This window comes from Ambystoma mexicanum, chromosome 10 (genome assembly GCF_040938575.1).
Source record: "Ambystoma mexicanum isolate Mex_15411 chromosome 10, UKY_AmexF1_1, whole genome shotgun sequence".
NCBI lineage: Eukaryota > Metazoa > Chordata > Amphibia > Caudata > Ambystomatidae > Ambystoma > Ambystoma mexicanum.
Window position 1 is genome coordinate 1,513,077,223 of NC_090932.1, and position 23,866 is coordinate 1,513,101,088.

General features: G+C 42.7%; 1 protein-coding gene across 1 annotated transcript in view; it reads left to right on the forward strand.

The window, feature by feature from the left end:
- ATP6V0A2 (ATPase H+ transporting V0 subunit a2) overlaps positions 1-23,866 on the forward strand; it is a 721,136-nt gene that overhangs the window by 83,651 nt on the left and 613,619 nt on the right. Inside the window, exons 4-5 of the mRNA XM_069619692.1 lie at positions 2,407-2,544; positions 7,673-7,773. Coding sequence (XP_069475793.1) covers positions 2,407-2,544; positions 7,673-7,773 — 239 coding nt within the window. The remainder of the gene's footprint in view (positions 1-2,406; positions 2,545-7,672; positions 7,774-23,866) is intronic.

Genomic DNA, 23,866 nt, shown 5'->3' on the forward strand with positions numbered 1-23,866 from the left:
TTCGTGCTCTGCCTTTTATCCGTGTGGGGAAGTGTGATGAAAGTCAGGTGTGTGTGTAATGATCCGTAATTGCCTGACCATGGTGTTGGTACACGTCAGGTATATGGCTCTGGTGTTAGTCCGTTGTTGCTCACAGTGAACTGTCTGTGAGAAAGTGTTTGTGTCGGGAAAGGGGGGGGGGTTGAGTTCCTAGGTATCCTACCTGGTAGGATGGGGCAACGGTCTTACAAGGTAGGTGATACCGCCTCTCACACTCTGGTGTCCCACTTCCACTCTCCGAAAACCCCTCATCCAGGTGATCCTCCCTCACTGGTCCGCCCCCAGGAACTGGATCCAAAAGCGATGGCCGTGTCCTGGCTATCTGGATGACAGATCCCTGTGGACTAGCGGGTGAGACACCTTCAGGTTTCTCACAGTTTACTGCCAGTTTATGAGTGGTATCAAGGCAGTGTTGATCCCCATTCCGTGGCGCATTTGGAGGAATTATCATGGGCCGTAATTCCGCCTGCAGCAATTGCTAAAGTCATTTGGTGGTAAGTCTTTCCTCCCCTTCACCACTAAAGTTGGAATTCAGCATTATTGTTCATTTCCTTCCCATGTACTAGAAAATATGCCCACGCATGCATGGACTTTCCCACCGATGTTTACTATGACTTGAAATTCCTTGATCATGAAAGGATTTTTCTGCATTCTTGTGATAAGATGTACCTCATAAACTAGGGTTGGGATGGTTGTCTCTGCCAAGGCACAATATCTGTGCTGCTTGCATTACTTAACTTCTCGTGTGTACCAGAACTATATTGTTTTGCCTGAAGATCGTCTGACTGCTTTCCCTTCGTCTCCCTCCCTGCATGGTGGCGTCTTAATACACTTAGAAAAACTGCTGAATCTTCGTCGGACCCATATGCTGTTATTTATACTGTCAATTGTATTACATGCACTTTTCAGAATTTCAAGGGCTCTGAACGACTGTTGTTTTTCCCCTTGTACCCTCCCTCTTGGAGTGCTTTGAAACACTTGCCTTGTGTATAAGCGCTTTAAAAATAAACATTACCATACCATTTTGTTGACACAAACTTGAAAGTGCTACGTTTGTTTCACTTACATTTGGTTGTTACATTTTGTTATACTACTTTTTCTTTTAATGGGGATCCACCTATGCCCCCTTCATCTGCCCTACTCAACCCACTCAACCCTTTCCCTCTCTCCCACCACCCTTATGCGTATAGATGGATATTTACAGCCCAACCAAACTTGCCACTTTCAAATGTGTGTAAAGGAAACTCCCTTACACTTTAACAAACGAATACAAAGCCTGCTAGACAAGTTTCAATGTTGCTTGCTGCCTTGTGACAGCATTACATTTCTCTAGGCAGAGTATTCGGAGATGCAGGGAGCAGAGGTTGAGGTTACAAGGCATTTAGGAAAACGGCCCTTTCACTGAATTGAAATCCGAGTGTAACATTGTGACATAAAAGCCAAGGTAACCTTTAGTCCCTCGATACGAAGGTAAGGCGTTCTAAGTAGCGGAAGACTGGGACGGTCTCTGGTGGCTGAATGACATCAGTCTTGAAATCAAAGAATATACAAATGATTGGGGTAGAAGCAATAAGTTCAGTTCAACAGGTTGAACATAAGTTTTTCAAATATTTCCTACGAAAAGGCCAGTGTAGATGTTTTTGAGAAATTAAATGAAGGATGTAGTGACATTTGTAATTTTACATTTGGTTTGAAATATCTATTTTTTAATAAATGTTTTGCTTCCCCCTTTCATGACGTACAAAGTATACAAATTGAGACATGGTTTTCTCTCGTGTGGCCATATCAAAATTATGCATCATAACCAACATTTCCGGGATCAAACTTGTTCTCGTTGTGCTAGTTTTGAAGGCTGTGCTTGTTTCATTTGCGGCGCACCTGTTTGTGAACGGCGGCACGCCTTCTTGCAGTCAGCAAGGTCGTGCTTAAATGGCAAGCTCGTGTTTGATTCGAAAGCTTGTTCTTGTAAGGGGTACCGTCGCTCGTTCTTAAGTGCCATGCCTGTTCTTGAAGTGATGCTTGTTGTTCACTTTACAATGGCATGCTCATTTTCGAATACTGTCTGGTGCATGGGTGCTGCGTGTTGGGTGGCTGGCGATTGTGTTGGCTGGGTGCTGCGTGTTGGGTGGCTGGCGATTGTGTTGCATGGGTGCTGTGTGTTGTCAAAGATGAACGTTGTGGAGCTTTGGCTCGCAACATAGCCTCAAAAAGGATCTGTGAGTTGGCTTTGGTAGCTCCGTCAACCTGTCTTTTGATCACTTAAACTTTGAAAGTTCGCTGGAGATTGGATTTCACGTTGTCAATGTGGTCCTAAAAAAGCAGAACCTTCTCGCGCTCTAATTTCTTCGCTTTTCTGGTTGCTTTCAGGAAAAGCTTCAGAAACTGGAAGTTGAACTTCGAGAAGTGACCAAAAACCAGGAGAAGCTGAAGAGGAACCTGCTGGAGCTGATCGAGTACACCCACATGATCAGAGTGACCAAAGGCTTTGTCCAGATTACCACTGAGGTAATGACTACGTACACGCATATTCTAAGAACTCGTGAAGCAGGGGCAGGCTTCATTGCCACTTCAAACGGGGAGTGTGTATGGTGGCTGCAGGGCTTACACCAGCAAAACACCAAAAATGTTTGGGAGGAAGAAGAAATAAGTTCAGTCCAAAAGGTTGAACACACGTTCTTTCAGCAGTTTTGCATATGTTGCTAATGAAAAGGCCATTGTAAACAGTGTTTTGGGGGACATTTAATAATGTAGCGACATTAGTATTCTACCCTTGTGTTATGCAATATCCAAATTTTACATAATTTTTTGACGTCACTTATGTGGGGTTGCATCGTAACAAGCTTCCAACTTCTGAAGTCTGCCCTTCTTCACGAGTGTTAGCGGATGGTGTGCCTGCTCACACATGGCGGTGGCATGCTTAAGAGAGAAGCTTGTGTCTGAATGGAGAGCTCGTTATCGATGGAAGTCCTTGCAGGTTGTTCTTAAATGGCAAGCTTGTTCTTTTATGAGGAAATGCGTGGCTAATCCCTAGGACGCAATTGCGCCTTAATTAACTTTGTGTCCGCGGCATGTAACATTCCTTTCCAAGCTCGCATTTTGCATAGCTTTGTTAGTTGGGGATACCTACAAATGTTAATAGAATGGTTAAGGGGGAGCAGTCAACCAACTAATAGTAATTTCCTATATATTATTTACTACACTTGCTTCTTGCCATTTTGAAGCTAGCGGTTATTAGACAATTCAGTGATATTCAGTTTTTTGGCCTTGAAAGAAGGAAAGGCTGGGTTGTACCTGCATAGACTCGAACCCACAACCTATATTATATGCCAGTAAGTTATCTGACTTATAAACATCCCACAACCGATGTTTTGGATTACGACTCCAATCAACCCTCACCGTTCACTATGCTAGCTAGGCATGATGGGAGTTGTAGAACAAATCTCCTGGAAAGCCACAGGCATGCACTCTTTAAAAAAAATCCTCTTCCCTGTGCTGTCAAGCTATGCAGCCTACTGGCCAGAGCAAGGTCATGAGGCGGAGGGACACTGAAAGTGGACGGACCACCGTACAATTAAAACAGCTTTTCAAACTGCTACTGGGCTAGACAAGAATATAAATAATATGCCCATCAGACTCGTTCCTGAAAACTACATATTGGTTTCCTCCCACTCAGACTGATTTTATTTCATTTGTACGTGGGGCTATTAGGTCGTAGAGCCACATATAAGCCGAAACTATTACATTAGAGTACAGAAAGGGAGAAATTGCATATGAGGAGACCTACAAAGCGTGTAGGTGTTGTTTGGTTATTAGCCCACCTATTTACTGACCATGGCCTGCAAATCGATATGGCCATTCCCACCCAGTTTCTGCCCCTCCCCGCCTAAAATATCTCCTCAGGGGCACTCTTTGAGCTTGCTTTAATCAAGCCAGACCATCAAAGTAGGCATTGAAAGTGTCTGCCAGTGTTTTTTCGAAGCAGACATCTGATTGGTAATGACTTAATTGGAGCTGTGAGCGCGCTACCTGTGTAATTAAAATGTCTAAACCAGGTCTGCCTTCAACCACTCAATGTATAAGCACATGCGTGCCCTTCACTGAAGTCCTGTTAAAAACAAGCATTGGTAAAGCCAACAGTTTTGGCTTCTGTATAAGTATTCAGCATTTGTCAGGCAATGCTATTAGATGCCGAGGTGCTCCCACCATTTTGCACCTGCTACCATCAATCCAGTTAATATCATTATGGCAGTGCCTGGTAAGTCCCTTTCCCCTGCCTACACAAAAGCCCATACTGTTGGCATTGCCAATGCTTGTTTTTGGTAGAGTCCATGCCTGGCACCTCTCCTGGACTCTTCCTCTTTTTGTTGACTAAAGTAAATAACTAATCTAGTGATGTCCCCTTTAAAGTCCATGGGTCCAGTGTGCTTTCACTCACTCCGCTTTATTTATCCCACTATTGTGAGATCGCTCAGTGTCCTCCGACTAAAAACCTAAATAGCACATCAAATTGACTAATTGCGTTGTTTGGTTTTTGTCTTTTTTTGGGTCTTTTTTAAAAAATTGCATATCATAAAAAAAAAACTTTGCAATACATAGTCATCAACGAATACCCATTTCAAAAAGAATAAGAATACATTCAACATTTCATCAATCAATAACAAGAGCACAATAGCAACAATCTAAAATTCATGATAAGTTTAAACATTTTACAAAATTTAAAACTGCATAAATAACAGAATTCGAATGACTATTTAATATATTATATATCCATAATATATATCCATAATGCATCTCCATCAATACAAGCAGTATTATAAAAAAAACATTGTCTAAAAGACAGCAATCTCTTAAAAGGCAGTGCTGGGCATTCAACCAAAAGATGACTCGGAGATTCAACAGTGTTCAACTTTTTACCAAATCAGCAGACAATTGGATCACAGCCTAACATCTTCCTTTTAACTAAAACTTCACTAGTTGGTAAAATATTGAGATGAACTCTTAGAAATTGCTCTCTACCCCTTTTATTAGGTAACAGTCTCATGTTATCAGGCAACACGCCTGCCTTTTTATGATCACGGGCTAAATGGCTTTAATGATTTGTATTTATGCATTATTTTCCACCGTTTTCCTCCAATCATCTATAAAAGTGCCTTCTTAATACTCATCAGATTGTCACTTGGAGGATATAGGTTTTACATTTAATGATCTAAGACCTTATGGCAATACGTCCCATATGATGGATGGCATGGTACTATTAGTTGCCATCGGTAATATATCCCAAGTCCTCATATAGTGTATTTTTTATCGGGCTACATAATTTATACATAACATACAGAACTCGCCATTGTGCTCTACAGAGTATGGAATGCAAGCCCATTTCATAATGTATAAATGCACTAGGAGCACGGTTTGGTAAATTAAATACTCTTCTCCATATCAGAGCTTCCAGTTGCTCTATCTTTTAAATCATCCTCATGGGCATTATCTCACAGCCATATAATAATTTGGGGATGAACCTCCCAAGTATGTCAGTTTATCGTATCACATTAACCTTTCATGTTCTAACTGCCACAAATAACCAATAGACTTGTTTTTACTTGTAAAACTGATCATCTTTGTCTTGGTTGTATTAATACCAAGCTTTCCTGCATATAGAGAAAAGGCATGTAGCAAGCCTTGGAGTCCATGGGCTGCACAATTAAAGAGCAGAATGTCATCGGCGTAGGCCATATAACAATATTTCTGTTTTCCAATTTTCGGAGAAGTGAAAGTTGCTGGTATAATTGCTTCTTCTAAATCAGAAACCTAATGATTTAAAAGGAATTGCGCCAGGATGGTGGGGGCTGAGTATGCGGCGCTGCAGGAGAAAGGAGAGAGAGAGAGCCCTGTGACTTCTGACTCGTCCACTTTATGGGGTTGCATGTACATCATTTAGAATACAAGGTAGGATTAGGCCAGTGTGGTTACAGGTACATCGAACAATATGTGAACATATGATCAATATATATATAGGTTACAAGTTTTACGTTTACAATGAATACCATGTTACAAAGTAAATTCTACCTAAAACAGTCTTGTAACTTTACCATCTTGCATTATATACATTTGGACCAGTATGTAAGTTAAGCATATTATGTGGACACATATATATATTTGAACAGCCAGTGGACATCTGGATTGTGTACCTTGTATTGTGTTGAGCAAGTAAATCTGCATGTTATACATTATTGTGAGTGTTCTTTAAAAGGCAAGTTTCATTCAACAATGTGGGGCTTAAACATATGACCAGCAGCTTTATGTGCTTTTGAAAATGGGTAAGGATCTTCTTGTTTCGTTTTCTGAATTTAGCCCCTCACTACACACCTACCTGAGTGGAGTTATAACCTTCACAGAGGGATTGGCAGTAAGGGTGAACCAGGGTGGCACACAGGCGTAGAATGTATATCTGTTACTTCAAAAAGAGAACAAGGTTGGGGGGTTATCCACAGAATATGTCATAAATGTGGGGTCTGCAAGGGGACGGGGCATGTTTGTGAAGATGGATTGTTTTCCTTAAACCCAAGCCTTTTCTGGTCATCCGCAGGTCAGTGGTGGACTGCGGAAGGTGAAAGATACAGTGTTTGACATGTAGCTTGTTCGCGCCTATCCTCCCTTGGGAACAGGCCTTCTGCAGGGAGGCAGCGGGTAGGAGGGTGTGGGAGATGACAGGCTCCCTGTGCGTGATCTCTAGGGGAGAGCTGCAGCTTTGCAAGCAGCCTTTGTCTATGAGGCCTGTGGTACCATGTACAAAATGGAGTCTGGTTGTGGTACAAAATCGAACATAGGATTAGCTTTCTGATCAATGTGTGCACACGTGTGGTCCCACAGCCATTCCGCATCCCTGGCCACAGAAGCATAGGTGGCTGGTGGACAAATCATAATCTGCACGTGGGGTTAAGAATGGAGGGGTGGGGGTCTCAAGGACCTTGCCTCCCATACGCTACCAAAGTAAGGACGCAGGGGTTTGCAGTGCTTCAGACAAGAGATTGTATCCCAATTGGCTGTACTTAAATACAAGAATATAGAATAACATTGCCGAGTAAATATGTACATAACGACGCGTCTTTGAACACCATGGACGTCATAGGCTCTCGAATGCAGAAGAAACTTCTTTAACAGTGGCTACTATAAAGCTGCTTAATCATGCTGGTTTGGTGAAATAAATTCTTAGTAAGGCGGTTTGTATTAGTGACGTAGTCGGACCTGTTCATGCACTTTGTCACCTAAGATCTTATAATACTGTGTCTGAAGTGATGTTTTGAGAAAGATTAATAGTGTTTGCTATTTTGTATGAATTGTATATTTTTTTCACTGTATTTCTTTTAGATGTGTTCATGTATTTTCGAATTTATGTACGGTTGTCTTTGTGCAACAAGAAACGCAATGAAAAATAATAAAAAATATTGAAGGTTACAAGAAAGGAAGGAGAAACAAAGAAATGAGCAAAAAAATATTCTTACGGCAATGCAGTACCGTTATGACAAAACATCATACATTCAATATTTGGATTTGCATGTATGCATATTATGTGTTCTGTATATTTGTGCACCCAGTTCCAGAAAGTTGGTGAACCACATATTTCTTGGTCATTTAGGTGGATACTGCTGTACTCTACAATTTTGAAGAGTTTCCTCCTTTAGAAAGAGATAATTGGATGGATTATAACTCTATGCAGAGACTGGGGGCAAAGCTTGGGTGAGTAGTACTAAAAGCAAACAAAGCTAATGTACGTCGGATGAGTAGTTAACATGGTACACACTTCTTTTACAGAATCCAAACAAGTATTGCAAAATATCGCTATGTAGAGCAATTCAAATAAGATGATGCCTTGCTGAATGCACACATGTCATGAATTTGGTTTGTCTACAATAATCTGTTTAGAAATAATACAACAGTGCCTGCACTTTACAAGCAATCTGAGTATGCCATGCCAGAAATATCATCCGTTACAAAAAGAAACGCGTGCAGTTAATAAAGGGCTTTTGTAATTCGTATAACTAAATGCATTTCACCACTCTTTTGAAGAGTCTATTAAATACCTACCGCCATACCTCTCCTAAAATGCAAACTGTGCTGACTCCAATAACCCTGCCATATCTGCTGTTCTCTGACCTCTTTCACTACTTTAAAACCCTACAACGTATAGTTGTCATTACTACTCCGCTGTATACCAGTGTACTCTGAGACCATTCAATCCATGTTCCACGGTATGCACTCTGGGGGAAAACAGCAGTCTCGTCTCAACTTCTGAAAACTGCCCACCACTCCAAACTCCAAAATTCTCCTTGATCCCTCTGCTGCATGCAACACTGTCAACCACCCCGCTCTCCTACTTACCCACCCTAAAATGGCCATATGTGACTCTTCCATCGTCTGGATAATCTACTACTTATCGGACTGGTCCTTCTCCTTCTCTTGAAGCACTGGCACCTCCGTGGCTCACGTCCTTGGGGTCCTCTTTAACAGCTTAAGCCCCAACAATGCAAACAATGAATAACCTCTTCTGCCATGGCTGCCATTATAAACCTACTAAAATGTGCAAGATATGTTTCTGCTTATTTATCGATCTTCTCAAACCTTGATTTCCACTCTGACTACTGATTTAGGCGTGTCCTTTGCCTCCCTCGATACTCCTCGGCAAAATACAAGTTGCACGCTACAACCTTCCACATACTTGTAACCCAACCCACCCCACTCTGCCCACTGCCTTAATGCAGGATATGCTCTTTATGCAACACCAGTCCTTCAAATTTCTCTTGTGTTCCAATGCAATCATGGACTACTCCTCCCATCCTTGCTAACCTTGTCTCTCTTTACTCCCCACCTCGCACCTTGTGTTTAAATACCCCATTTATTCTGACAGATCCCTGTACCCATCTGTACTGCTTCCCTCTCCTTCAGACTTCTTGCTCACTAACACTGGAACTCCTACCCCCAGGTATCAAAAACATAGCCTCTAAACAGGCCTTCATGACCACTCCCCATCCCGTCAAGGGGCACCCAAGGTTTATCGTGGAATAATCCCTGCCACTAATCCCATACTTTCCACTCCAAGACACATACATGTAAATAACTCTTAACAATGTATGCTGTGAGAAATCTTATGGTATTCTCACTCCTATTCCCCATGGGTCCTCTGCGCAGGTGGCAAAGAAGTGGCCATCGCTTTTGGATCCTGACCCCGGGGGTGGACAAGTGAGGGAGGATCACCTGGGGGGAGGGTCTTTAGGGACATGTAGTGGGATGCCCTTGGGAGAGACATGGTATCCCCTTTTCCTACTAACAACCAAACCAACCATTCCCCCACTGTTATTGTGAGTCAACTCCCCTGACTTCCCCTTATATGACCACTAACAGTACTGGGACGAAGAAAAGGCAACCAGGAGTAATGAAGACTAGATGCTTTTACGACTCTGGTACTGGGACGAGGAAGAGGCCTGGTGAGTTGTAGATGTCAGGCATGTCCCCTTAATGATTATCACATAGGGCTGATGGCAAATTTGCACCTGCAGCCTGTCTTAAGGGCTGCAGGTGTATAAAGGGAGGTACAATAAAATGGTGTCAGGAGAGGCTGTGGCAGGGATGGTGAAGCAGCAGCAGAGAGGACAAGAGAAGCAGTGGGGAACTGTATTTGTGCAGCACGCCAAAGGTTCATGGGAGTGCAGACTGGGAGTTGGGGCTCTGTGGAACCGAACGCTGGAAGGGAGGCCATGCAGGGAAGCAGTCCCTTTTCTGGTGTTCTCAGTGCTCGTTCTCCTGGGGACAGAAGCTGGCCCTGGAGTGCCTGAGGGGCAGGAGGTGGAGCACTGAGATGGCGAACAGAAGGGCAAGAGATCTGCGCTGCGGGAACTACCAAAGAAGCAATCTGTGAGTTTCTATGAAAGAGGGTTTGAACTTGCGCGGAGGATTACTTTGTAGCGGCGTGGTCGCGTGTACATGAAAGCCTGTTTTTGAAAGTCTCTGAGTGCTGGGCACGTTGTAAAATGCAATCTACAAAGATATAAAACAAGATGAACAGAATGAAACCTTTAATGATTATTGAATTCCGAACCAAATGAAAAAGCCTAGCAAACATATCTTCATGCTTATTGAATACTGAATTGAATACTGAATTGAAAGAAAACCTAATAAACAGAATTGTTACCTTTTGAAGATTACAAATGAATTGAGCTTTGAAATTCAAATAAAACCACCATGTGCCAAGCTCAAAATTGAATGAAACTTTAATGTAAGTAAAATGCATATATGCTGAAAATACAAGTGAACAAAACCTTGAATTTAAATGAAAACAAGACACTTTGAACTTTAAAGTGAATATAAGTTTAACAATGCAAGTGAACCCAACATCTGTTGAACTCCAGGGTGAATGGAACTTTGGAGATTAACTTTAACAAGTGAACCAAAGAAAAGTATATTAAACAATAGCGTGGGAACAGAGTGGGAGAAATTGTAAATAATAAAATATACTTGGAAAGCTGAATGAACAACTCTCAGTCAAGATATTTGTGTACAAAGACCAACCATATACAGAGGGCGCAAGTGTGGCGCAGAACTTTAATAAAACTGAAACTTTTTGAAAAAAGTTGATTAAATTCAGCTATATTTCAATAAAAAAAAAAAAATAAAACTGAAATCTTGGGGAAGGGAACCCTGAGGTTTAACCTACTTATTGACTTGAGGGCAGAGTCTCATGATATTTGGCGTTTTGAACTGGTTTTTGGAACTTAGGGAAGGGAACCTTGAGTATTGGTTAACTATATATCATCCTGAACATAAGGGAATCCTGAGACTTTTGTTGGAACTGTTTTATACTTTGGGAATGGAGCTGACAGAAAGCTGTGAGCTGGACGAAGCTCCAAACCTTGTGTTGAACACTGTTTTGTTGGTTGCTGACATCTGTGAAAAACCAGAGGGTGTTTCACAACCTAGTCCCTGGCATTCCCATACTCGGGTGGCCAAGGAAAGGCCTTGCTTTTCGATCTTGACCCTGGCGGAGGACAAGCGAGGGAGGATCATCTGGATAGGGTGTCTTCGGGAGTGGGGGAGGGGTGAGGTAGAAGCACCCAATGGCGAGACATGGTATCCCCCTTTTTCCACAACCCATCTAACCGCTATCCCAGTTTATCCTTTGGGAAACTACACCTCCCATAATTCCTCCCCACTTTGTTTTGACAAAATGACTGCACCAAAGAAGATGAGGCATGAGGTCAGTGGGATTATCTCCCCTGGCCTTGTCCGGGTAATGAGGCCAGGCAGAGTCGGGCACGTAGCTCTAATAATGTACACCTGCCACTTATTAAGACTCCTGGTAAAAAAATAAAAGGTGGTGCGCACAAGCACATTTTCAGTGAGCCTGGGTACGTGAAGAAAAAGCTCTTCCAAGGCCCTTTGGAAAGGGCCAAGAAGGTAAGTGAAAGAGAATAAGAACTACAAGTACTAAGAGGTATTGGTGCTACACAGAAAGATGTGAATTGTGCAATATGCAAGGGTTGTGGGAGGTGGGGGGGGGGACAAAAGTGAAATGTAAGAACTACAAGTGCCAAGAAGCACTGATAGGGGGAAAAAGTAAGAGGTATTGGTGTTACACACAAACTTTGATTTTTGAACAAGCCAAGAGGGCAGACTGAAGAAAGCAAGAGTCATAAATACAAAGAAGTATTGGTGTCAGAAGATGAGTGTGGATTGTGAATATTGAAAGGCAGGTCGAAGTGGTCATGCAGAGGTCTAAATAAATTCCTTGCTGTTTCGAAAGTTTTCCACAGTGAAAGATACCTTGGATAAAAACGTGGGGAAGGGAACACCCCCTGAAAAGACCGGCTCGAGCCCACCAGAGGGAAGCCTGTGCAGAACTGTTAGAAATTGAAAGCATATGAACTAAGTATTGATTGCAAGGCTGCTGAAGCCTATGGAAGGGATTGGACTACCAAGAGTTAAAAGCCTTATCTTAAACAACTGTTGAACTGTACCAGTAAGCCTAAGTGTGCAACACTGAGAGAAATGTGCCATCCACCTATACTTTGCTTATTGAGAGACTCTAGACCCCTGTGGTGCTGAAACTTGGGAAGGGAGTTGGTGTTAAAGCCATTCTGACCTTTATTTTTGACACACTTTTTTTTTTCTTTTTGTATTCCTTTAACACATTTGTTATCTTGAGAATGAGGCCAAGGTTAGGTTTTCTTAGAATGGGCCTTTTTCTTATTTGACCAGACTGACCTTGTCATATTTATTATTGTTTAATGGTCGAGATTACTCCCATCCTAGAGTTAGGGCAAGTTAGGAATTCCACCATCCCAACCAAATTCATAAATAAAGGTTTTCAAACTTGTATCCATTGTGTCTGTGTATACTGCTTGATACCATGCCTTTCTCACACATCCCTACACATTGTATAGATTTGTTGTAAGGGCAAGTGTAGGTTTTGCAGAAAGACAGATTCCTAAATTGAACTCTTTGACTCTGACTTTCATTAGTTTTGTTTTGGAAGGGAAATCCCACCATAGTATAGAGCAAGATAGGCCTGTTTCCATCCTGATTTTTAAGTTAATAAAGTTTTATTGCTAATTCAGAATCTGTTGTCTGTGTCTTACTCCAAGATGCCTTCACAATACATATAAATAACTGTAAATAATGTTAACAACGATGTGTTGTTCAGCTCTACAATCCAGGGTCTCACCCACTGGTATCTTTGCCATCTTCCCTCAACCATCCACTTCACATCCTGCTCACCTATCACTGCCCTTTATGACCATGCACTCTACATCTTTTGATATTTGTCAGCACCAAGATAACCTAGGGTGAATGTTGTGCTTTACAAGAATTTAAATAAAGGGATTATCCTTTGTACAACATTTCAGATCAAAGCACTCGGCTCTTTTCAATACATGCCCATATAAATCTTCTGATAACAAGTTAATGACAATAAAAACAGGTCCTCTGTGAGCTCTTTACAACACACTCTTGTCCCCATGCACAGACCTTCATGCAAACTGGTGTTTTCATATTTGATGGGTCCTGCCCATATTGATGATGTGTGACTGGTTAGGCTTCTCAATGTCCAGGAGTAGGGTGTAGGAGCAATAGCTGAGACGAGACTGACACATCTAGAGGATGAGCAAAGAGACCAGACTGAGTCCACTTGCTAAGTAGCAGCAATAAGGCACTTGGTACTCTTGAGGATGTCAGTGGCAGAAAGGGCTCCAGAGAGGAGAGCTGCGAAGTGGAGCACAATGGAAGGAAAATATGAGCACAGCATGTCTTCTTGTAATTGGTAAAGGATCTGGAGGATATGGCCATTTCTAAAGCAGGAGATAGGCAGCAAACCTTGGTCATGGATCAGGATCTTCTATATTAAAGGAACACATTTGCAAAGCCTCTTTTTGGTCACCTCTGCACCTTTTGTGCCATGAGACCAGAATGAACAATGTATGTAATTCAAATTAGGGCTGTTACGGAAATAAAAACGGGCACCTATGGGACGATGTGCACTGCTACTGTACAGCACATGTGCAGGGACTGGATTGCGATGCTGAGACGACATGTACTGTGCATCATGCCAAGCCTGTAGCAAGTTGCATTAACAGCAAAGAGTATCATGCCTATAGGTCCATGATGGAAAGACCCACTGATTGGTCATGGTATCTGGAGTTTGGATGGTCATTTTGTATTTGCAACTCCGTCTAAGGCATATCTACGGCATATCTCAAAAACGTTTGATGTGATTATAATAGAGGTTTTTATATAGCGCTTCATGGAATCCCTCTGGCTTTTAAGCAATTGAAGTGTTAATATTACCCTACCTAATTTTACTCACTTTATCGACTTTGGAAGGATAATGAGCAAAGTTGTCAATCCGGGATTCGAATTGCAGGTTTGCCCAATGTCGCAGGCAAGTTCTTAACCCTTGAAGTATCCACCTGGAGCTGATATAACCTAAATACCCTCATTGGTATTTGAAGTACGAGGGAACTCTGGGGTAGGGAATGGGTAGATTGGTAACATCTACCAGTTGGCCAGTAAAACAGTATCTTGTGGGTTGTAGAGAATGCCATAAACTATGACAATATAAACAGCACTCAGTGCCACAGTTTTGGCATTATGTTGCGCTGCAAATTACAGATGTTACTGTAGCCAACTTAATGGCGCATAATCTTCTGAGGTAGGAAATGTTAAGTAAAGAATTAGGCCTTGAAAACGGTTACCTGTGGGTCACGCAAGGATATGAACAGCAAGCTCCCCCTTTGCCGAGTTGCTAGGGTAAAGAGAAATGAGCAGGGTGCATACTATTTCAGATCAAGGTTCATTTTGGTAAAGAAAGTTCTCTGCACTCCCAGAAGACGGTAAAGCAGCAAGTTGAATTGCGGAAACCAAAAACCGACAAAATAGTTTAAACCACAAGCAAGCTTTTGAAGTGGTAACATGCGCTGTCCTCTACATGAATGGGCTGACATATGATCCCACGTGTGGTTTACGTTCATTACCTCAACTTCTTCATTTCCTATGATTGCTGTGTTTTTGGCCAAATGTTTTCAGGTTTTTATTTTTTTGCTCTGAAAAGTACTTTCGAAAACGGATTTGTTTCATCCTTGCCCGAACACTTTCCAGTATGTTTTCCTTCCCTACTTTATCAGCAGAAGTATGTTGTTAGCTCTGAAGCAGCACAATTTTGTTTCGACATTACATTATGAAAAGGACTGTAGTTTGCAATATGTTCACCTGCGACCCATTTTTCATAATGGGGATTTCGGCTTTTATGTCGGTGAATACCTTTGCTATCCCAAACGTTTTGCATCTGTGATGTTTGGCATTTTATGATCTTTCTAATATTTCATTAGAAACATGCGGCTGTCTTAGTTCAGGCAATTGCAAGAAGCAGTGGTCTGCTTGCACCAAAACCCAGCCTGCCCAACTGTTTTAACATCCAAATGCTTAGTCCGCCCACTGATGGTAGAACCTCTAATGTACAGGTTGCAATAGCAGTTACGTTAAGCCACAAAGCTTTACTTGTGCTGTTCCTGCTGCCAGTATTATACAGTATTATTCTACCCCATAGAGAGAGAAACTGTGGAAATATTACATTTTTTTCGTTTAAAAGAAAGGGGTTTCAAACCTTTACAATCTAAAATCTAACAGCCGCATGAACTGTGCATTTTCTTTAAACTAAAAATATACTTTTTTTTAATTAACTGGAAATATTGATTTGGAGGATGCTGTTTTGCATGGTTTTTTTTGTATCCTGCATCCTTGGGCAGGGTTCTGATGGCACGGTTACCTGCGGTCTCAAAATACAGTTGTGGGATCTAGTGAACAAGCATTGGCAACCAGCACAAAGAATAATTATTGCAGCAGTCCGGTGTGAAATACCCTCCACAAACACCCACTGGACGAGTAGAGTGTGGCTTGGGAAAGCTGTTAGTGGTTTGAAAAATACAAGACAACCCACTTGTGCTGCTTGCCATGTGTGCACGTAGCCACTTTTGTTGGATTACGGATTGCATGCATTTTCAGATGTTTGATTTTTGTGGTCTGTCAAGTTGCAGTCTACACACTGCATTACCATTGCCTCCTTAGGAGGTCCCTTATTTCTTTCTGGAACTATAACCTATAACCTGTGCTAATTTATATGCTTCCGCAGACCTCTCCTATATCCTCCAATGATTTAAGTTTGGTTTTGCTTTGTCATGTTGAAATTTTTTTATTTTGCCTTTGTTTTAATGTAAGAGATCTGAAGCTGTTCTGAGTGTGCTTAATTTATTTTATTTAAACGTTTTTATTTTCAACTTAAAGTTACAAACAAGCATAAACACCAAGTGACTTCACTGTGATAATGCATTTCCAAATACGTTTTCACAAGGGCATTATATATCTCTGCATTTGCTCTATATTATAGCTCTCCCATAGCGCAGCTTGTGTGCGTGCCTCTTTTCCATCCCCCCCTTCTTGTATAATTGCCGGGTCTGTTCACATTTGCTTGGTCAACTCTACAGTTCTGATCTGGGCGTTTCATGTCCTCAACGGTTAACATTCTCTGTCAGTTCGTTCCATGCTTCCACACCTTCGCTCCCCTTTTGCATCCCTTTTTGCAGCACTCTAGGCCACACAACCGTCTCCGCCAGTGACCAGTGTTTCAGGTCTGCCCACCAAGCCTCTATCCTGGGTCCCTCAACCGATTTCCAGGCCATTGCTGTCCTGCGCTTGGCCAGAATGCAAATCAGGTCCTTTGGGATAAATGCGCAGCCCGCCTCCCCCCTCTCGGGAACACTCCCGGCAGACCACTCAGGTGGCCATGCTTGCATCAGGATCTTTCCTCTTTTCACCCTCTCGGCTATCTTCTGCCAGAATCCGACTGTTACCAGGCATGTCCAAAACATGTGCATCATGTCTGCGTTTCCCTGGGCACAACTGGAGCAGACTTGGTCTGTGTCTCTATGGATTCTTGACTTTCTATGTGGTGTTAGGTACGCCCTGTGTGTCATGTATGTTTGGGTGAGTTTGAATCTGGCATTTCTGAAGACTTTCTTAGTTTACAGAAGCACTCTTTGCAATTTCGGTGTCTGTGAAAGTTCTTTCTACGTCCCTTTCACACTGCTTGCGCACTTCCAGTAATAGCAAATAACAAGGGGGGTCCTGGGAGTCCCTCTGCCAGACATTAGCCCTGGTTATGAGGGACTTACCCAGAGTCTTTAGCTCACTATATTTCACAGAAAAGAAATATCCAAAACATATCAGTCTTTGTCCTGCCCTGGGGAAGTCCAGCACCGAAATGCTAAGCAATTCTCCTCTGAACAAGAGTACCAACAGCAACCCCAGACACGTGTTTCGGTCTGGTTGGACCTCGTCAGTAGGGTGGAACTGTGCCTCTCTAAGAATAGTGAGCAAGGGGTCCACGTCTGGGTTTCCCTAGTAACTTAAAGGATAGTTCCGGGACTTTTTTTTTTATTGTCCCTACGGTTCGGCCATGTGTTTTTAAGCATAACTCGGTAGATCGTAGAAAACTTTCCTATGGACCTTACCCGACTTTTCGTCCATTAACACACTCGAAATCAGCCGCCATTTTCTGATAATCCTATCATTTCCCACCCATCGCCCTGGCTCACCTGCTTTTGCGGCACTAAATCAAATCCCCCGCCCCTGAGCCTGACATCAGCAGACGCGTACCGCCCATTTCCCAACGCCAAAGCACGTTTCGTGTCAACAATCGCTGCGCCTCAGCTAATGAAGTGTCGCCATCGAAATGGCAGGACGCCTCTTTCCTCAATAAGTATAAACACACCGTTTCACAACACACAGCAGCAGATTTTCGATTCCATTACTCTCTCTGTGTTACTTTGAGTATTCTGTGACTCGTTTCTGTGCTCTGGTCAGCTACCTTCGCCGCTTCTAGGCCTTGTGAACACCTGTACCATCTCTGTAAATTATTTTACTTTCTTTACCACACAATGGCTACAATAATGCCGTATATGTACGAGCCCGAGTACACCGAGCAAGAACTACTGGAAAGGCAAGCACGCGAAAATGATGGGGATTCGGACGGCAGTTGGGAGGACCAGTCAACGGATGAAGAGCCTGGACCATGTCGCATGGACGGCGTCTCCACCTGGTGCACATGCAATCGGTGCGAGCTAATGCCAACTGAGGAGGAGAACTGCTGCTGCCGTGAAAATTCCGGGTGCTTGGCCTACATTTCGGGAGGCGAGCCAAGTCCGCAATGCATCACCGAGCTGCCAGAGTTCAGGGAAGCCTGCCTCTCACGGACCGTGTTGAGGATGATGATGGTGCTTATGCACGAACTTCGCGGCACTGTTCGTCCGCGTAATCCGAGTAACGAGTAAGTATACTCTGGTTTTGATGTCAGTGATGCCACTACTATGTCATGGTCGTCTCCCACATATAAAATTACATCTACATATCATTCGAATGCATGTAAATTGGTTCCATATTGTGCATTTTCTAGATAGAATTTTTTTCAAAGCAGAATGACATTTTTTACCTGAATCGACAGTGATAAGAAAGTTTTGTCATTTTAATACAGTTTGCATCTTTCATTTTCATAGGTGGTACAGGCTGGTGGCCTACCGTTGCTTCACTTGGTGGCTTCACGGGAGGCTCGGACACCGCGTTCGGAGAGTAATACCTGCCTGTGCGGTACTTGCCATTAGACAACATTTCCCCAGCGACAGTGGACAATACCGCGGATTTTCCCTGGATGTGCTGCAACCGGAACTTTACAATGTGTAATGTTTATTATTTATGTTCAATTGAAATTAAGATCTAAAATAAAACCCAACATATATTTTAACAATGGTTGTTTTGATTTTTTAAATGAATCTAGTGTGTCTCCATTGAATAGTCTTCCTGTGCCTTGTCTTATCACACCACATGTCTCCGGCCAGCATCCTCCCTCACGCTGGCCGCCCACCTTCAATCCACATAACCGTTGAACCCATATGCAGCAGACATACATATGTTATTTTGCGGGTTGGCATCAAGCCTCCCGGCCTTGCCTCCTCCCCCAAAAATACTTACCACACCACTTTGTTCAAGCGTTGGAAATAAAAGGAAGGCCGTTGGATTTTATTGATACAAAACATGGTTATAGGTAAATAATCAATATGGTTGATCATAATAAATCATCCTTTTGGGCACCGGGTACAGAGATGACCCCCTCTGGCCCGTGCCGCCTTGCCACCACAGGCCAGGCTGCTGCTGACTAACTGCCTAGGCATCCAGGGTCTCCAGGGTGAACTGCACCCATATATTCTCCTGGGAGGGTGAGGTATTTATAAACTCACCCCCCTGCCTTCCATGTACTAGATCCTGCAGCCTGCCTCTTACATGCAGTTAGATGGCCTCTCCTTGGTGAGGCCCTTCGGCAAACGAGTCTTGTCTGCACGACCACCGCCCTAATCCACCCCCCCGCCCTATCAAAGGCAGTTCGCACCGGGGTACTTGTGCTTCCAAGTGGAGCTGTCAGGGAGCGATAAAGGCCAAGAGGTGCCAAAGACCATGTACACTTCAAAGTGGTCTATAGAGCATGGGTTGTTGTTCCCATGTCTACCTCCAGACCCCGTGTCTCCTGCCAAGCATCCCCCCTCACGCTGGGCGGCCCCCTGCAAACCGCATAATGCCACGACATATTTATAACCCACTTCATATTTCTAATGTGAACTTCTTTGCGCTTTGCTAGTCAACCCGTGAAGGTGCTGGTTATCTGCTCTTCGTCTCTGTGAACTCCCGTGACCACTTTGAGGAAACTCGTCAGTTTGCAACCTGTGAACTGCTCCCTGTTCTACGACAAGAAACTACTCTGATCCCTGCATCTAACTGTTTGTTCGTCAAGGTAAGGCCATGTACCATAATCATTTTGCGTCCAATTTCTTTTCGTTCAAGACAGTACATGCAAGTAACTAGTCACATGTTCTGAGTTTAGTCAAATTATTTTTCTATTTTTTTAAAGTTATTCAAATACTTATCCGCATGTGAATAACGTGTATAGTTCCAAGAACCAAAACGAACCTTGCATTGAACCTTTTATGTGTCATTTAATTTTTTAACACATTGGTATTCATAGAGAATTGTTGATCTTTACTTTTCAGAACTTTCCACAATGCCTGCCTGTTCCATTGGCGGTTGCCCTTCGAAGACCCATAATAAATCTGAAGGTACCATAATGCATGTTTTCCCTAAGACAATAGATCAGATAAGAGAATGGGTCCGATATTGCGGATATCCACCGTCTGAGCTTGAAAGTAGAGTCCTAGAAGTCTTTGCGGACAAGAGGGGTGATCGATACCGCATCTGCAGCAGGCACTTTAGCTCAGACATGTACTCCACATCATTGCTAATAAAGAAGAACACACCGCGAGCGAGGCGAAAATTGCTCTCAACCGCTATTCCCACTCTATTCGTCCACATCCCTCCACTGGTGAGTCAAGTTTACGTATTTATCTCTCGGCCTTGCGGTAGTGTGTAGCATTAGCTAACAATAATTTCCCCATTTATGTATCCACTCAATATGAAGGCGGAAGATTCTCCATCCGTGTCGTTATTACAGTCATCAGCCACTTCAAGCGCCTATCGGGTAATCTTACTTGGCTATTCTGCCACTGACTTGTTTTAGGCATGTAAATCAATAGTTTTAATTTATCGTGTAATTATTTTACCTAATGGTACACCCTTGTACTCATCCTCTAGTCTTTGTTTTCAGTTATAATTATTGTTATCCAAAATAATGCAAGTACTGTCTTTCAGGGAGATGCTGAGGAGTCCAACGTATTGACGACAACCGTTGATGTCACTCAGATGCTCGAGGTACGTTTCCGGACAGTTCCATCGATGGAGATCATCAGATCTTGCATTCTTGTAGCGTGATTGTTACACACAATGTTTCTTTCGTTTTTAGCCATTGATATGTCCTTCTGTCGTCGCCCTCCTATGTGTCTTCTTTTTTCAATATTGTGTTCATTACTAATGAAAGTCCTATGTTTCAGGGAGTCGATGGAGCATTAGTCCAAGAAGAAAGGGGAGCATGCAGTTACGGGTCGGCGCAACAGCTTGCAGAAGTGTGCACCGCAGTTACATCGTCCCTTGATGTTCTTATGCATTTCGAGGTATGGATACTGACAGTTCGATCAAGCGAAATCATCTGACGTGATTACATCCGCTATACTTCCTTCTTTATTAACGCAAGTACTATGTTTCAGGGAGATGACAGAGCTTCTTCTACAAGAACATCACCCCTAGTAGTTGATGCAGATCTCTGGGTGGTGACACTTCCAACGATCGAGCAAATCGAATCATATTTACATATCCATTATTTATTTTAGACAACTGATCATTTGTGCAGGTCTATTTAGATGAGCCGTTGACGCCTGCACAAAGTTTATGTTCTTTTTAACAAAATAGAAAACCATACTAATGCAATTACTGTGTTTTCAGGGAGTTACTGAAGCATCATCTTCAATAATATCATCAATGGAAGTCTATGAGGAGCCCGAGGTATGGATCTTGACAGTTCCATCTAACTAGATCAACAATGCGTGAATAATTGTCGTTTGAATGTTCTACACAAAGCGTTCATTCGTGTTTTGCTATTGAGATGTACGTGGGTATTGGTCCCCAAGTACATTTTGTGTTTTCGATATTATTATACATACTAATGAAAGTTCTATGTTTCAGGGAGTCGATGGAGCGTCAGTGCGTGATGGATGTGCTTATCATGAAAATATAGTCGTTGCAGCACAAGAGGAAGTGGAGACATGCACACACGAGTCGGAGCAACAGCGTCCTGATGTTGAAGTTCGAGGCAAGAAAGTTTCAAAGAAAAGAAAGCAAAAGAAGGTTAGTGTCCTGGTCACTACATTATGTTGTTTTTCACTGTTAATAGTTCAATACTGTAAGTTGTGTTTAAACTGAACATCCCTTTTCCAATCTGTCCTCTAGTTGCGAGTGGGTGTACGAACTAGATCTACACAGACAGTGAAGCGAACGAGAGATGTTGCTTGTCAAACCTTTTGGCAGGGACTTGAGACTGGAGATGCATCGTGCCAATGGGAAGAATATGAAGTGATTGACAACGGAGCTATACCACCACCAGCCATTGATAGTGAATGTCCTCCTGGTAGTTCGGATGCAGTCGGAGATCAATTCACAGAATCCACACCCGCAAAAACTAAGACCGCGAGAAAGTTGAAGAAATTGTTTTATTCACCCATCGCCGGAGAAGGAACAGATGTTGCAATGGAAGAGAATGAAGTGGACGACAATGAAACACCATCAATATCACTGAACATAGCGGAAGACGATATCAGAGATTCTACCTTTCATGTGAGTGACATGTCCTCAACGTTACAGGCCGAACCAGCTGGGATGCAGAGTGACAGTATAAGGAAAGAGGCCAAATTCATTGTATTCGATAGTTGTTTGATTGATATTATTATTCGGATGAAATGTGGGCATTCAGTTGGTGGGGAAGTATGTGGGGAACCATTGATTAATGTGACTTGTGCAATTCGAGGCACTAACCTTAAAATACATGCCACCTGTACAAAATATCATCCTTTCTCATGGTCTGCACAACCCATGCTGGGGCAACTGCCAGCAGGCAATCTACTTTGTGCAGCGGCTGCACTTTTTAGTGGTTCAAGTTTTAAAAAGTTAGAGTCTTTCTTTCAGTTTGTGGGAATCTATTTCATTGCGAAAACTCCGTTCTACAAATACCAAACCGATTATCTATTTCCAGCCATTAGCGAAGCTTGGAGAATGGAAAAAATATCTATTGATAGTACATTCGCGGGCAAACGGTTCAGGCTAGCCGGTGATGGACAGTGCGACAGCCCAGGATTTTCAGCCAAGTACTGCACCTACCACTTTCAGGACATGGAAAGTAAGAAAATTGTGAGTTCGGTGGTCGTGCAGGTGTCACAAAGTACATCCTCAGTGGCCATGGAGAAAGTTGGCTTTGTAGCATCATTGCAAGAACTACAATCGCGGGGAATGGTGATCGACCTGATAGCCACGGACAGACATGTTTCAATTGCCAAGACAATGAGAGAAGAGTACAAAAATATAAATCACCAATTTGACGTTTGGCATCTTGCAAAAACAATCAATAAAAAAATGTCGGCTGCAGGTAAAAAAAAAAGATATGCAAGGTATTTCACAGTGGTCCAAGTCAATCAGCAACCATCTTTGGTGGAGCTCAAAAACATGTGGAGGGTTGTTGGAAATTCTACTGGAAAAATGGCGGTCAGTAATGCTACACTGTAGCAACGTTCACCGCTGGACCACAAACCAACATTTCCACAATTGTGAACATGGCCATTTGTCCACAGAGGAGGCACGGAAGAAGAAGTGGTTGATTCTTTCATCACCCACTCACAAAGCCATTGAAAAGATTGTATTTTATAAAACTATAACAAGAGATTTGAGGGGACTCACGGAATTCTGCCACACAGGAGATTTGGAGGTGTTCCACAATATGTGCCTAAAGTACAGGCCAAAACGATTGCATTTTGGCATGGAGGGCATGATAAATCGGACTCTTCTAGCGGTCTTGGCACATAACCATAATGTTGGCCGTCAACAAAGTAGGACGACCGAAATTTAGGGACGCTTCGCTACAATAAGGCCTTCACTAAAAGAAGTAAACAATGGGTTATCAAACCAGTGTTTGAGGATATGCAATATGACTTTATTGAGAGACTTATTGTTGATGTCCTAGATAGGCACATACATGGAGTTGTGAACGAACCTGTGCAGGGGACAACTGCATTGCCACCCAACATTGCCTCTGTTCCATGTCCACCTAAAGAAGAGCTCATTGAGAAATACACATCACGGTTTAAATGATTGTAATTTGATTGTCTGTTCTCTCGAGTCTCCTCATGTCGCACGCCCATTGAATATGTGTAGCTATGTATTGTGTAAATAAAAGTGATTGCTCTGTGAGTCCTGTGGGATGGCCATACACTGAATGTAGCTAACTAGGAATGTGTGCTCGTTCAAAGTGAAGGTCAGCTGCTTTGATTTTTTTCTCGGGTGCCGGAATGGCCCACGACTCAGTATAAGGTTCTATTGTTATTTGACCTTGACAGGCCGGGACCATCCCGAAAGACTTCTTTTTGGGGGTGTGGGGCAATAACGTAAGAAATGATAATGAATATAATTTCAGAAACGAAAGCCATTTAATGTTCGTTCATTAGAAGAAATAACGTCGGCATAGAAGGAGTGGTATTTCGGGGCTGCCCTACGCACAGACACAATGGAAAATGCAAATATAATGTAAGTAACT